General features: G+C 49.0%; 3 protein-coding genes across 3 annotated transcripts; 2 read left to right on the forward strand and 1 right to left on the reverse strand.

The window, feature by feature from the left end:
• Positions 1-210: 210 nt before the first annotated feature.
• Positions 211-9,568, reverse strand: LOC137916453 (RNA polymerase II-associated protein 1-like). The gene is made up of 26 exons (XM_068759476.1): positions 9,379-9,568; positions 9,099-9,247; positions 8,929-9,021; positions 8,636-8,795; positions 8,371-8,535; positions 7,991-8,236; positions 7,237-7,352; positions 7,033-7,131; positions 6,749-6,850; positions 6,507-6,674; positions 6,216-6,395; positions 5,991-6,125; positions 5,747-5,917; positions 5,450-5,607; positions 5,023-5,193; positions 4,741-4,936; positions 4,556-4,665; positions 4,230-4,425; positions 3,895-4,041; positions 3,533-3,675; positions 2,807-3,239; positions 2,568-2,686; positions 2,258-2,489; positions 1,995-2,171; positions 1,023-1,079; positions 211-824 (listed from the first exon to the last, which is right to left on the reverse strand). Exons 1-26 carry the CDS (start codon positions 9,566-9,568, stop codon positions 675-677), a joined length of 4,263 nt encoding a protein of 1,420 aa, XP_068615577.1. The 3' UTR covers positions 211-674.
• A 1,255-nt stretch (positions 9,569-10,823) lies between these two features.
• LOC137916455 (transmembrane protein 151B-like) lies at positions 10,824-13,228 on the forward strand. The gene is made up of 2 exons (XM_068759478.1): positions 10,824-10,985; positions 11,636-13,228. The coding sequence occupies exons 1-2, from the start codon at positions 10,824-10,826 to the stop codon at positions 13,226-13,228; spliced, it is 1,755 nt and encodes a 584-aa protein (XP_068615579.1).
• Positions 13,229-14,326: 1,098 nt separating this feature from the next.
• On the forward strand, positions 14,327-15,378 carry LOC137916454 (protein kintoun-like; the record flags this gene model as incomplete). Its single annotated transcript, XM_068759477.1, has 1 exon — positions 14,327-15,378. A coding segment is annotated over exon 1 (1,052 nt), but the record flags the coding sequence as incomplete, so codon positions are not given.
• Positions 15,379-15,384: the final 6 nt, after the last annotated feature.

The raw sequence follows: 15,384 nt of genomic DNA on the forward strand, positions 1-15,384 counted from the left end.
ACAATGCATTCTAATTATCTTAGTTGTCCAGACCCCCAATCTCTAAATTGTTGTTGTTGTTTTTTACCTGTGGTTTTCATTTGTTAACCCCGCTGAAAGCATGTTTGTTTTGTCGCACAGATTGTGGTATTATGATTCATGGGGATTCAGTAATACACGACAGATTGCACATGAAATAACAAAAAAGACCATTTCAGGCACTTTTAGTTCAGTAGTTCATTTGAGACACAAAGAATTGTCAGGATCTGCTTTTTTAAGATCATCAGACTCACAATAACATTAAAGTGATGCTACGTTGCATCCACGCCATATGAATTAATCTTGGATTTAATCTGCGGGTCAACTTGACTGGTCGTGTTTCAGTTAAGGCAGGATTGAGCACAGATGTCAGATGATTTTCTACATGTTATATAACAAATGAAAACATTTATTTCACAAGAAGAAAGTGACTGAAAATCTTTTCTTTCTTTTTTTATGCTACTGGCGAAATCTAAATCTCTTCATCCAATATTCTTCTGGCCAATCTGGATGACATTAGTGGAATATCTCCCTTTGTCTCCCAACACCAACCTTTCTTTATCATGCTCTATTCTGTACTTCCAGTTACTCTCAGTCCCAGACTATACCCCCCCTGTATATCTCGTCTTTGCATTGTTTCGCTCCCCCTCTGATCTTCAGTCTGCTTTGTCACCGCCACTGTCCCGCTGTCTGAGGATGCTCTCCAGACGTTTTGCCCTGATGGGAGGCAGCTGATCGTAGACGTCGAAGCCGAACTCTGAGTGCTGCTGTGGCAGACGGAAGAGCAACAAATGGTTCCTTAACACCTGACAAGAAAGGGAGGAGGAGGAGGAGGAGGAGGTGAGACGAAGAAGAAGTAGAACCGCTGGTGTAAAAACAACTTATAACAGCAAAGTATAAAACGATATATACAGAAAAACGATCACGTGGAAGATGTGGGGGTCAAAAGGAGCATGGAAATTGGTTTGTCACATGAACCTAAATCATGGAGGAGGAGAGATTACCTCATCAGTCAGGTAGTAGATTTTCCTCAGCATGCTGTGTCGAGCCGCTTCAACCTCCTGGAAAAGGCCAAGGAGATTAAATAAAACTACCCTCTCATCTATAAGAAAGTTTTTCCACTGCTCTAAGTGTGTGTTTAAATAATGTCATTGAAGTGAAGTCACTAAATGTGTTTCCTATTCTGGGATATTAACACCCCAAGTCTTAAAGAGCGGAGTAGATGATTTAAAACAAACCCAGAGGCTCCGGTTTCCCTCCGGGCTAATCAATAACACGATTCCGTCATTTTCAAGATGGCTTCATATGAGCGCATTATAAAAAAAAAAAAAGAACATATGTGCCTGTGTTCCGGCAAGCAGAATTAAAAAAAAATAATACTTCAGTCATTGTGTATTCACAAACATGCAACTCAAATAGATGAAGTTGTAACTGAATTTGAGAGGAAAATATTTTAGTATCAATGAATAAAATAAGTTGGTGTGTTCTATAAATTAATAGGTTAAGATCTTTTTTTTTCATGAATGAATAAACTTAAATAAGATAGTTGCTTCAGATTAAAAAAGATTATGCAGAAGCTGGATGTTGTTTAAATAAACGCGAACGTGTACATGCAATGCAAGCATTCAACACGGCGTATGATGAAGACGGTATCTTAAAAAAAGATCAATGAAGTTCATTTAAAGTTTTAAATATTTGGATTAGGACACATGAGGAAATAAATCAGCTTTTTTCAGTTGTTCAGGAGAACAACATCTGCAAGGGTGTTGAGTAGATAAAGACTGAAACATCGTTACCGGAGGCAGCCTGGATGATTTAGGAAACCACAAAGCGCATTCTCAACATAAATATAACACAACAAATTAAGCAAGACAGGCTTGGAGTCATTTCTTAAATCCAGAGTAACTGCCGTCGCAAAATGATTTACAGTCGATGCAGAGGTGTGTGTGTGTGTGTGTGCCACGTGCTGCTCGAACCTGTGCTGCAGCGTCCTCCGAGAAGATGAAGGAGTTGACATGAGACAAGGCGACGGCATACAAGACAGGACACCAGCGGAGCCTCAGGGTCCCTGTTACCAAAGAGCGGAAGTAGAGACGGAGGAGAGGGAGGGAGTCCTCAGGGGGAGATGTAAACCTCTCGATTGGCACCGACAGCTTCAGGAACAGAAAGACTGAGTCAGAGAGATAATACATTAAACAGTCATGTGTCATATGACCATAAAGAGCGGTAACCTCATTACCTGCTCCAGCGTGACCCCCAGTGACCTCAGCATCCCTACATGTTCGCCAAACACAGCCAGCCTCATGGTGGCGCTGTACCTCCTCTGCAAGGGTAAGAGGACCCAACAGCCAAACAGCTGGTCTCCAAAGGACACGGCTTCATACTGGGTCAGGAGAGCAGTGTACAGGTCCTGGAAGGAGGCGAGACCCGGAGGAGGGACGTTCAAGTCCAAGGAGTCCAGCCTGGATGGCCTGTAAATGAAAGAGATTGAGCTCGGCTGCAGCTAAGTCATGTTAGCCTTCAATGCTAGGACATGAACATTTACTGGCCTGGTCAGGAGTCTGAACAGACCCCATGTCAGCTTCTGAACAGGTGACTCCAGGAACAAGTCGCTGGAACACAGGAACACGCAGGACAGGCGGGCGAGCTTGGCAACAGGAGGGATCACCTAAAAAAAGAAGCATGACATGTTCTGGATGAATTAACAATTAATATGAATGAAACAGTGATCTTTGATAATAATTGATTTTGTGCTACATAAACAACGTGGCCTGACGAGACTCCGTACCTTTAGAGCCTCCTCTCTCCAGACCTCCAGCAGCAGCAGCCACTGCAGACAGTGGGTCACTGCCTGCAGCGCCCCCTGTGGGAGCTCCTCCACCACTAGCCCTCCACCGTCTGACACACCTGCTTGCTCATACAGGTTGAGGAGCGGGAGAAACGGCCAATCGGATGGCAAGGTGGGGCCGGTGAGCTCCGGGAGCAGGTGAGAGCTGATCCACGGGCTGCGGCCGAGCAGAGCGTCTTTGGACACCAGTACAGATGGCTCAAGGTGGGCCAGGTGAGTGAGGAAGCACCCTCGTATGGACGGCAGATGGACACAGGCTTCTCTCAGGAGAGCTCCAACAGTCTGGAAAGAGGGAGAGGCGTGGCGACGCATTCCCTCTTGGAGCCTCAGCTCCCCCATCTCTAAAGCCTCAGGTCCTCCGCTGTGGCCCTCTCTGGAGAGCAAAGAGAAACTGAGTGGCACTGCAGCGGCAAAGGATGTGGGCTCACCTGACACAGTCCCAACTCAATTTAATTTAAGATAGATTCTCCGTGTTCTACACTTTCCTCCCGCCTCCAAAAACATGCACTTTCGGTGAATTGGTTACACTAAATTGTCCGTAGCGTGCGAGTGCGTGCGTGAATCTGTGTGTGTGTGTGTGTCTCATTTACAAGAATAATTTTTCATTCGCTTTTCTATGAAACAAAATAAAGAAAAAGAATATAATAATAATAATTCCAAACTTACGATATAAAGTCCTTGTTGAAAATGATGGTGGAAAGCAGTTCATGTGCCACGTACTCGCTGCCTGGCAATAGCCATGGCAGCAGAACCAGCGCCACCTGGTGGTACAGCGGGGCATGCTTGGCAATCTGTGGCTCAGTGGGGACCTGAAAACGGCGATATGAAAAGAACACACATCTTAATGGCATCAGTGTAGCACAATCAGTATGTGACAGATGAAACCGGAATGATATTGTTATTATTATTAATTATTCATGTTATTATTACTAAACTCAGCTGGAAACAGTTGCTGAATGAAACAAAATCTAAACAGTGTGTTTCATGTCTCCAGAATAGTGTTCCTGAGTGTTTGCGTTGGCGCCTACCAGCCTGAGGGCCAGCCTGAGCAGCAGGTAGAGGAGGTGATGCTCGTGGCGGAGAAGCCAGCCCCTGGTGTGAGACAGGGTGGGTGAAGCCTGACTGCAATTTTGCAAATAGCCGTGCACGGCGTCAGACAGGAGGAGACCAGTGAACTAGAGAAGATGAACAAACAATGACAAGGGAAGATGAACATAATTAAGCAGCAGAATACACCTGGATGTGCTCCTAGTTCAGTGAAAGGGCAACATTTAAGTGCCCTGGTGCACCTTAAGGCAATCTTTACTGATTAGTTCCTCATATCTGGCTGAAGGAGCGCTTTCTCCTCTTCGCTGAGACCCACCTTGCCGCTAAGGCCTTTGTGGATGCCTGTGATCGTTTCCAGGAGGAGCGCTAGGCCTGTGAGGAGAGGGAAGGGAGAGCTGGGAGCAACCAGCCCTGGTCGGTCCCTCCATCCTGGGCATGACAAGCCGGGGAGGCTGGGAGTGGACTCCAGGTCCGAAGGACCAGACTTCATATTACATACTACAGAGGAAGACCTTGGTGTGAAAAGAAAAACACATTTTAAGGAAAATAAGATTAGAAATTATAATATTTTTTTTCAGACTGTGCTATTCACATCGTTCAAGAGCAGATAAGCAAAAGTACTGCCACCTGTCTGAGACTTACTTCAGGTTCTTCATCTGTCCTTGAACAGCCTGGTGGGACAGTAGGGGCAGGAGAACCTCCGAGGTCAGCTGCTCCAGTTCTTGAAGTGTCTCTACTGGCTTGAAGCAGTTCTGAAGACATCACATTTTAGTAATCACCCTTTGACAATTTGCATTTTATATTGCTTTTCTTTTTCTTTTTTTTACCTGTCTGGAGAACTGCTGGTAGTAAGATTCCAAGTAGACCAGGTAAACGGGTATCACAGTCAGGCTGCTCTCTCTCTGAAAGGGATCATCAAGGCTCTTCAGGAACCCCTTCAAATGCCCCAAGAGGGGCGCCTTCAACCCTGTGACCTGACCCCAGGATACCGGAGGAGGAGGCGGGCGCTCCTCTCCCTTAGAGCTGGGCGGGTGAGATTTCAAAGGGCTCGTGTGAAGCTTCCGTGTCACAGAGCGGAATGATAAGGCAGCATAAATCCTCATCTGTACCTGACCACAGCAGCCTGCAGCTCCTGGTGGCTGCCAGCGGTGTGCGTGACCTGTGTGAGCGAGGAAAGCAGAGCCTGGACCCGCTGGAGCTGCAGGGGCAGCAGCGGCTCTGACGGGGACACGAGCCTGTGAACGGACTGCAAGGCCTTTGCTGTGCTTGGATACAGGTCTCTGTGGGACACAAAGGCAGTCACTTTATGGGTATAGAGACCGTGGTGGACTAATCCTCAAAGGTTGAATCAGAGGCAAGTGGACTTCTATTCACGGCCTGAAGAATGTGAACCTATAATAGTCCAGTTGTTTCCGATCCAGCTTCTGAAGAAAACCACGTGCACAACTCCTATAGCATCGTAAACACCCGTTTAAACAGACGCTTGTGTGATTGTTTTAATTCCGCTTTGCACCCCGCATGACAGCCTCCTCTTACATGTACAATTTGCACGCCTGTCCGTAGCCGGCAGCTACGGCCCACAGCCTGTAGGCCTCGGCGGCGATCCCGAGGGCCTCGCTCGGTTCTAGGAGCAGCTCACTGGGATCGGCACTCAGCAGATGAGGCAGGCGCTCCTTCAGTCCAAAAGAGTTTAACTGGGAGAGGGGAAAAACACGCCCGCTCGTTAGGATAATGGAATAATTCAGATTGTGGTAGCAAATATAATTAATATGAACGACACGCATGCATCACTACTCTCTGAGGCCACTGCCCCACTCATATGAAAGCACTTACCAGTCTGGCGCAGGCGTGTCTGCCAGAGGTAGCTAACACTCTCAGCATCTTCACGGCGCTGGCCAGAGGGAGTCCGTAAACAGACGGGGGAACGGGCGAAGACGGTGCCGTCCAAGAGAAGGGAAGGAACTCTGACAACACCGTCTCCATCAAGCGAGGGCAGTCCAGCACCTGAGAGTGAAACGCATTTTAGATACAGACGGATTCAGTTTACAGATTAAGGGACTGGGATTTAGAATCGTACCTGTGTGGCTGACGAGGATGAGTGCCTTGCGATACGAGTCATGACGGCCAGGACATCCTGAACCACCCGAGGAGAAGGACGCACCACTTCCAGGATGTAACGCAGCCTGGGGAGAAGTTTCATCTTTAACAGACCCTGGAAGACAAAACAGGAGAGGCAGCGTCACGACAGACTGTCAAATCTAGGAAAAGCTGAATCCAAAGCCGACGAATTCCGCTTGTTCACCTTGACAACATCCTGCCGGGCCACGGCGTGATCGCTCGTCCTCTCTTCTTTCTCCTTAGCCGTTTCCCTCAAACTTTCTGGCAGCCCTTCATCCTCGACGTCTTCCTCCTCCTGAGCCGACGGCAGCAGAGGGAAAGAAGCCAGGCCACGAAACCAGGAGAAGGTGCCGTCCAGGCACTCCTAGAGGAGCAAAAAACACTCCGGATATGAGGAACCAGACGTTGTTTCAGGAAGCTACAGTCCGCATCATTTCATTTTCCCTTTCGACGTCACACTCCCGAGTTGTCTTACTTCGTCGTCTCCGCACACAAGGAGCGCTTTGAGCGCATGGACGGCGGCGGACATCGCCCCCTCCACGCCGTCGTCCAAAGCGAAGCGCAGCAGGAAGAGCAGGCCGGCGTCGAGCAGCGTAGACGTCACGCTGCCCTTCAGGTCGGACGCGTAGGCCCCGGCGCGAGCCTACGGGAGGAGACAGGCGTGAGGACGGAGACGCTGACGACACGCGGAGCGGCGTAAACGCGTGCGAGCCATACCTTTGAGAGAATTTTGGCGAGAGTGCCGAGAGCCAGACTTCTCTGCTGGATGAGCTGACTGCGAGACAGAATGAACAGCTCCTGCAGGGAGTATCCCGCCCGCTGGAGACAAAATCCTCAAAGTCACGATTAATGCTTTTGTATTGTTACTGAAAAATATTAAAATGTATGTCGGCCCCTCGATTTTATTTTTTTTTGAATGCAAAACAAAATGACGCTTTATTAATGGTATTCAAGACTTGAAGATGAACGTGAGACAGCATTTTTTTGTTTTCTTGACTGACCTCGGGCTCTTCTCCATGGTGGTGCAGGCCTAAGTGGGTGGGCAGATCCTCAGTAAGTGGAATTAAGGCCCCCGCAAAGTCAAACCGAGCCTGCATGGCCTACGGAGAAATCGCAGACTGTGTTTACTGCCAGTAAAGCCCAAGTACAGGAAAGACCAAATGCTTATTTCGGCTCTTTTAGTCATTTAAGCAATATCTCCCTACCTCCTTGGTTCCTTTCTTCCTGGGTGCAGGCAAGTCTCTCATCCACTGCAGCTTCTCTGGCTCCATTTTATTCATGTGCACCCACTCCCTCTGAGGCTTCACCGGCAGATCCTGGCCTGAACGCACCGACAGGAAAAAGCACAGCGACACAAGTAAGCGGCCGCCAAAGTAGGCACGATGCAAACAGACACAATGCTGCAGGACTTCAGACTCTGTCATATAATTCTCATGATATGTAGAAAATCGAGCAACAATAGAAAAAGCTCAGCTGATTCATGATCTTTGTAAAATAGAATGTTATAAAACGCAGAGGTAAGATCTGTCTCCATTCTATCCACGACACTTTCTTCAAGTGTTTACTTGAATTATCTGCAGAAATGTAATTGTAGAGAGTGGATATTTCTGGCTCCGCCTGGTCTCTCTGCCAATCCCGCTAAAGTGAAATCAATGATCTGGATTTTAGCCATGTAGCAAAATAATCTATCTTTAGTTATGCAAATAGAAAATGTCGGCTTTGGCAGAGCGAGGAGAGAAGGAGAGAGCAGAGAGACTGAGGCTGGAGGGGAGGCAAAGAAAGCTGACAGGCAGATGGGCGGATTCTACAACACTCAGACTTTACAGCAATAATTTAATAGTAATGTGAATTAAGCAGAGTCAGGCACATAAATTGAGCACATCTGCAGCAGCTCCAGATGTTATTAGCAAATGGCAGGGTAAATACAACTCACATGTGCTTATCTTGAATCCATCCTACCTGTCACAGCAGCAGCAGGAGGAGGAGGAGGAGGAGGCAGCTGCTCCTCCTCCTCCTCCTCCCCTTCCATCGCTGCTTCTTGGGGTTTCAGAGACACAGCAGCAACGGAGGAGTGTGACTCCCTGCTCACAGTTTTAAGGGTAAAGTCCCCCTCCCCGCTGTTGCCCTGGGGCTGTTTGGATGGCGAGGCTGAGGACGGGACACTCTGGGCTTTGCGAGCTCTAACAAACTCCACCAGTCCCGGATCTGGGAAGCAGAAGTAATTGTGTTCTACACAGCGGCGCCAACACAATGCAAAAAAATGGTTTGGATGCATTTGATTACGCAAGAATCAAACTCAACACAGATCACATCCCCGTGTGGACGACGTCATCGCCTACCGAGCTGAGATAAGAGTTTCTGTTGCTCCTCCAGTATCTCAGACCGAGACATTCCCCGGAGCTTAGCCTGGTTCTCCCTGTGGATCCGTAATGTCTCCGCGGAGCCTTCTGGACCCTTGAGCCCCTTTCCCGACATGAGTCTGGGGCCTGAATCTGTCGTTTGCACTAGCGAGGGGGGGCAAATGCGAGGAGACAAAGAAAAAAAAAGGCATCAAGTAAATTCCCTGAGGAGCAGGTTATAATCACACGGCTCGTTTCTACTTACGATCATCGACGGCGTCACCCTGATCCGTGTCCATACTGGTTTCACGGGTCAGAGCGGTTCCAGGCGCGACGAGGAAAGGCGTCTGTCCCGCCTCGATTCTCTGAGCTGCAATCTGACGTGCAAAGATACTCTTCTTCCCCCCGGACATCGACAGCGGCACCTGGTTGTAAAGACAAATTTAACATGTTTTTATTGTCTCAATTACTGGAAATGGAATAATAAATCTACGAATTAAACATCTGAAAGGTTCTAAAACGATACGATTTGAAGCATTGGCCTTGAAAATAATTTACCTGACAGCTGTTTTCGGAGCGGTGCAACACTCTGGGGAAGGCCACGCCTGTAAGCGCTGGCAGAGATATTGGAGCTGAGCTGATATCTCTCTCCTTCAAAAAGAAGAATGGCGCAGATCCATCGGTAAAATAAGACGATTGAAACCTGACACTTTACAACGGGCACTTACAACGATCCTGGAGAGGACGGCGCTGACGTGAGCGTCGTGTCTGTCCAGTCGCTCCTCGGCATCCTCGTCCTTGAAAGTCACACAGCCGGCTTTAAATCGAGACTTTTTACGGGGGGCTGGTGTCAGAGATGGCAGTTGGTCTGGGAGATCTAGAAATGTAAGAGAAGTGACTGAGCAATCTTATATACGGATAAATCACACTCACACATAACCGAAAAAAATTACACCATTCTGGAATGAATATTTTCAATGTTAAAGACAATAGACGGATGTCGTTTACCTTCCATGGTGACCACATCCTTCTCTTCTTCGTCCCCATCGTGCTCCTCTTCTTCACCTCCAGCCTGGCCTCTCCTCTTGTCGGGACGCCGGACAACGTTGGCAGCAGAGGAGGCGCCGGAGGCGAGGAACTGCTGCTGCTCTCTCAGGAGATCGGCCTCGGAATCGTTTGGATCGGGACGTCGCAACATCCCTCTGAAGGACACAAAGGATCGCATTTAATGCCAGTGTTTCTGAACGTGTGTCTGAATGAATGCTTTACCACATACCGGTAACTGAATCCTACCTGAATGACTTAAGACTACACGGGTGAAAAGTTCTTTTGATTACGAGACCCGCAAAAATGACTTTTATGCCATTAGGACAGCAGCTACGGTGTTTTAATTCAGCTGACACTTACAGAAGCTGTCCTCTAGATTTGTACGCTGGTCTATTTGCAGACTTAATTAATTCAATTAAAGAAAATAGAGTGAATTTAAAATTATGCTCAGTTTAAGACCTAACTTGGTCAAATATTGTGGCCAATTAACCTTATCTACGAGTTTCAAGTGTGACACAAGGCAACAAAGTTCTGCTAATGAAACAGCTATTGTCTGTTTATCACGATTTGTTTTTTTGTTTTTGTTTTCAAAAAGAAACAACACCTCATGCGCGGAAGCGCGCGTCCGATACGCTGGTCACGAATGAAACGCAGTTAACGTTAGCTTGAAGCTAGCCCGAAGGCTCAAATGTAATTATAGTAAAGTTAAAATTACCCAACACAATAAGCATCAATATTTATGTCATGCGTCTGTTTATGATGCTTTGAAGTATTTAGATTGGCGTTAGCTAACCTTGAATCCGTGATACACAAAGCTCGTTTGGTCACACGGAAGAGTTTCAATGATGCACCGAACTCAGCCTTCAAAATAAAAGTCGTGCGACTACACTTCCGACGACACTATCCATCCTTCTGTGGAAGATTATGGGGTAATGTCGCGGTTTAGATGTCTTAAATGATTATTTAAATTTGAGAAGTTTGCCATCAAAATAATAAACTCTCTCGGATTGGCGCCCTTTGCTGGCAGGGTTTACCTCAGACCCCACGCAGCATCTCGCACTTCCTGTCTGCTTCTCGACGCTGGAGAGCTGCGTGAATACCCGGATAAACACTATGTCAGGTCATCAAACAGGTATTTGAGAATAAGCTTTCACTCTCCCAATCATGGTTAACCTCTGCTGCCTCTGCTGCGGTGAAATCCCTCAACCCCGCCCCCCTCAGTCCGGTCTGACCGGACCTCCGCGGGGTCCCGGTTCGGCGCAGCAGCAGCAGCAGCAGCAGCAGCAGCCTGCTGGCTCCGGCCCCACACGGAGTGAGGCTGGAAGGGGCTCGAAAGGGGGGAGCACGCTGAGGAAGGAAAACGGTGCCTTTATCATCTCTCTCTGACATGCGAGAAGTGCAGCAGCATGCTCTCCTCTGATCTGGGACCTGCGGAGGACACGGCGACCAGCGCTCCCGGTAATGCCGAGGGAGAGGAGCAGGAGGAGCAGGAGGAGCAGGAGGAGCAGGAGGAGGAGGTGGAGGAGGTAGAGGAGGCACCGGCTGGAAGCGACGTCCGAGAGGAGGAGGTTTGTGAACACATGCCAGACTTTATCTTATTACTAAATTAGACCCAAACAAAAAAAAGCATTGAATTGAAATAGTTCAGATAAATAAGCACTTTTGAAAAGTGCAAGAAAATGCAAAAATTCTGCAAAACCCAACTCATATAAAGTGCATCATATATGCCTATTAAATTTAGATTACACATGCATTGTAATAACATGTTTCCTGATTCTCTGAATAGGGAGGAAGGAAGCTGCAGAGAGAAGTTAGATGGAAACAGACTCACTGACAAACCAAACACAAAAGCAGACCATGGCTGTAGGCGTTCATTTGTCCGATGAGTGCAAGTTTAAATGTTTGCGTTTGGACCATCATACCGTTTTGTGTTTACTGACTCTTCGTTGTGTGATATTAAATAAGTAGCCAGCCATAGATAAGAAATAAAATGTGTACATGAGAGTATTTATGTGATTTATGTGAGCTCAGTAATAAATGGGCTGCTTGTCAGCATAAATCATTTCACTCCATAAACGTATCAGCGGTAACTCACAGCATATAACGCAGCACCGACCGATTCTGCTGCAAGTCGTGATGTCACTGCTTCATTTCAGGGGCTCATTACGATAAGTGCCTCCTCTTCATCGGTCTATCGCTCTCTCTCCCTCTGCTGCAGCAGCATCCAGTGACGCAGTCCCTGGGGGCCTGCGTCTGCCGGACGTCCCACTGGCGCTGTCTCCTGCTCTCCTGTCTCATGTACAGCTGCCTGGGCGTGGTGGCCTGGTGCCAGCTGACCCGTGTCACTAAGATCAGCTTCAACCCGGCTCTTACTTCCTCTTTCACGGCCTCCTTCCCCTCCTCCCTGAGGGGGGCCTCTGGCGTCGGAATGGGAGGGCACTCGATGATCTACCACGACAGCCCCTGCTCGGACGGCTACATTTACCTCCCTCTGGCCTTCCTGGTGATGCTCTACGTTGCGTACATGGTGGAGTGCTGGCACTGCAGAGCCGGGGACAAGTTGCAGTGCAGAGCGGACGTAGGCGGCGTGTATGAGCGCGTCCTGCGCATGCGACAGGCCCAACCGTGCATTTGGTGGAAGGCCGTCAGCTACCATTTCGTCCGGCGGACTAGGCAAGTCACTCGATACCGCAACGGGGACGCCTACACGACCGCCCAGGTGTACCACGAGAGGGTAAACACCCATGTCGCCGAGGGGGAGTTCGACTACAGCCGTTGTGGGATGAAAGATGTGTCGCACGACCTCAGAGGCTTGGAGGAGCGCCGAGCAACGCGGCTACGGTTCACCAAATGCTTCAGCTTCACTGAAGCCGGTCCAGAAAATGACTACCTCAACCAGAGGGCCAGGTTCTTCTCCGAAAGTGAGGGCTTGGACGACTACATGGAAGCAAGGGAGGGCATGCAGCTGAAGAACACGGACTTCAGAGAGAGCCTGATCGCTTGCATTGATCCGGAGAGGATGCCTTGGTACAGTTCTCAGGCGGCCTTCTGGCTGGCCGCTCTGCTGACGCTGTCCTGGCCGCTGAGAGTGCTGATAGAGTACCGCACTGCTTACGCGCACTACCGCGTAGAGAAGCTCTTCGGCTTGGACTACAGGCACGGCAGCAGCCCCTCCTCAGACGAGGGCAGGCCTTTGGGGAGCGACGCCGGTTGTGCTATTCCCAGAGTAGACACGCTGGATAGCACTGAGTTAGAGTGGCACGTACGCTGCAACCGCCATGTGGTTCCCAGCTACTCCGAGGCCATGCTGCTCAACGTGGAGCGCAGCGCGTCGTCAAACTGCTTCCTCCGAGACAGCAGCCGAACATCTCGGAGCTACGGCGCCCTGCAGAGCCAGGACAACTGTGAGCAATGCAGCAATCCGGACGGAGGAGGAGGAGGAGGAGGAGGAGGCAGGGGGAGGATCGCCACCAGCTCCAGCTGTTCCTCTATATTCTCCTGCCGCAGAGCGCTGTTCCACTCCCACCTCTCGCCGGGCACGTCCCGCTTCTCCCTCTGTCGCATGCACGGCTCCCACTGCACCGTGGCCCTGTGGAGGAGCCGCAGCAGCAACCTGTCTGAGCCCCGCTGCGGGGAGGGGCCGTGCCGCCGCTCCGACTCCAGCCAGCTGGCACTCAGTGACAGTCCGCCGACCTATCGGGATGCCCGGTTCTTCCCAGTTCTCATCGTGCATCGATCTGAGGAAGATGGAAGGGAAGTAAGGCGTTATATCACTCGGAGAGGGCCATCCTGCGTGGAGACGGCTCTGTGAAGGGCTTTCAACGCTATTATTGGTCACAATTTGATCCTTAGACAGGATAGCTACTGTAAATATGAACATGATGATAGATAGATAGATAGATAGATAGATAGATTTGTGGATAATAAAACAAAATGTGTCTATTTTAATAGAATGGTAAAAGAGTCACACTTATATTCTTACTGAAATACAATTGTCTATGTGGTTGCAGAAAGTGTGACAAGCTGTGTTGTGTAACTAAATATAAAGGGCATTCCTTCACAGTTTGCCAGCGGCAAAGACTAAATGGTCGAGAGCTGGTTTCCTCAGCCGGGAACAAACAACGCTGTTTGCCAAACATCTTGCTTCCTTATTTGTCAGCGTCTCTGTCCTGTTTTTGAACTCCCTCAATAAATACAAGAAGAACAGGACAATGAGGACTTTATTGTGTTGCTGTGTTCTGCACCCTTCTGCATTTTTTTTATTATTTTCATATTTCTGGTGTTTACATTGTTACATTTCGATTCAATTTCATTTTTTATAGACATAAGTTGTTATTTATGTTTTTCTTACATGATGCCCGTTTGCACATTTACTTTACTTTTTTTTATTTTGTAATATTAAACTGCTGTCAAATACAGTTCGAGGTGCCTTTATCTTCAACATTTTTAAATAATAATAAATAAAACCCAGACTAAATGTATTTACTTACTGTGTCCTCACAAATTTCGTTAATTATCATTATTATTCGTTAATCAAAATATTTAAAATGTTTGTTTAACACGCTCAGCTACGTTTGTCGTGGCTTTTAACCGTGTTTGAATTAATTCCATAATTACAGATACTCCGGCTGGTATTTGTAAATTATTCATCAAAGCTTGTCCGCTTGTTTCTGAGGGAAGTATTTTCATGTTGCACCACTGACTGTTGCCATAGTTACATCAACACAGCAGCTGAACTGATGCTGAACAGCTCCCGATTCTACTAGATTACGGTGACGACGACTTTTTGCACTCTTTTACATTCAGCTAATTTCTCTCCCGGATTATTTTTGCTGCTTTAACGACAGTTTCTTGAGAGATTAACGTCATCCACCGGATTTGTATTTTGTTTTTCCTCGTTATCTACAGAATGGAACTCGGACATGAACTGAAAGACCTGGACATAACAGCGGAGGAAATGGACAAATTGTCAAAAGCTTTCAAAGACGAGAAATTTTTGGGAATTTTTACGGATTTTGCCAAAGAATTATCCGACCCCGAAAACCAGAAAAGGTATGAAGAGGAGATTAAGATTATGGAGCGGGAGAGAGGACAGGACGTTGAATTTGTCCACCCGAAACCATTCCGGTGCCTCAAGACGAGTGTGGACGGCAAGCAGGAGTGTTTCATCAACATCTGCTCCAATGAGAGGGTTGAGCCGCCTTCCAGCGCGCCAGCAGCGGGGGGGCGGCGCTGGACCCTGCCCCACTTCCTGCACCCGGGGAGGCCAGAAAGAGACCCCAAAGGGAACAAGATGGTGATCTACGACGTCATATTCCACCCGGAAACTCTCCACATGGCAAACCGACGCGCCAGCTTCATGGACGTGGTGGCGAGCACCGCGATGCGAGGAATCCAGAGTTCCTTCGACGTGACTCTGGATGAAAACAACGCAAGCGAGTCCAGCGCCAGCTACAAAGGGACCCCGCGGCCGTGTGTCATCCGGGGGCCCGTACCCGGGTACGAGGAGAAGAAGAGACCCATGGAGGAGCCCGACCCCCTCGCGTTCCCGTACCCGGATGAGAAGCCAACGATCGGGCAAGCTGCTACCACGAAGCCCCCGGAGACAAGAAGCCGCGGCGCCGCTCCAACCCGACCGAGCCACGCGGTGAAGTACCGATCCTCCACCGACGTGCAGGACTTCGCTCGCTCCGGAGACGCGATCAGAGGCTGCAGGCCCAAAGAGATCGTGGTGACCGTTGACCTCCCGCTCCTGAGGGCAGCGAGGGACGCGAGCCTGGAGGTGAGAGAGGGGAGGCTGCTGCTGGAGTCCAAGGAACCGGCGTACCGGCTGGAGCTGCCGCTAGCCTACCCCGTGGACGAAGACGAAGGAGCGGCGACATTCGACAAAGAGAGACGACGGCTGACGGTGACGCTTCCCGTCGTCCCCTCTCGTCCCGGAGCGCTCGACTTTGCCGCGGGGCCGGC

The sequence above is a fragment of the Brachionichthys hirsutus genome, unplaced genomic scaffold, assembly GCF_040956055.1.
Source record: "Brachionichthys hirsutus isolate HB-005 unplaced genomic scaffold, CSIRO-AGI_Bhir_v1 contig_564, whole genome shotgun sequence".
NCBI classification, from domain to species: domain Eukaryota; kingdom Metazoa; phylum Chordata; class Actinopteri; order Lophiiformes; family Brachionichthyidae; genus Brachionichthys; species Brachionichthys hirsutus.

Coding starts and splice junctions, on each gene's coding strand:
- LOC137916453 (XM_068759476.1), bottom strand. CDS start 9,568: ATGTTGCGACGTCCCGATCCAAACGATTCCGAGGCCGATCTCCTGAGA. Junction 7,132..7,236: donor GGAAGAAAGGAACCAAGGAG/GTAGGGAGATAT, acceptor ATTTCTCCGTAG/GCCATGCAGGCTCGGTTTGA. Junction 4,042..4,229: donor ACAAAGGCCTTAGCGGCAAG/GTGGGTCTCAGC, acceptor CATCTTCTCTAG/TTCACTGGTCTCCTCCTGTC.
- LOC137916455 (XM_068759478.1), top strand. CDS start 10,824: ATGCTCTCCTCTGATCTGGGACCTGCGGAGGACACGGCGACCAGCGCT. Junction 10,986..11,635: donor GCGACGTCCGAGAGGAGGAG/GTTTGTGAACAC, acceptor CCTCTGCTGCAG/CAGCATCCAGTGACGCAGTC.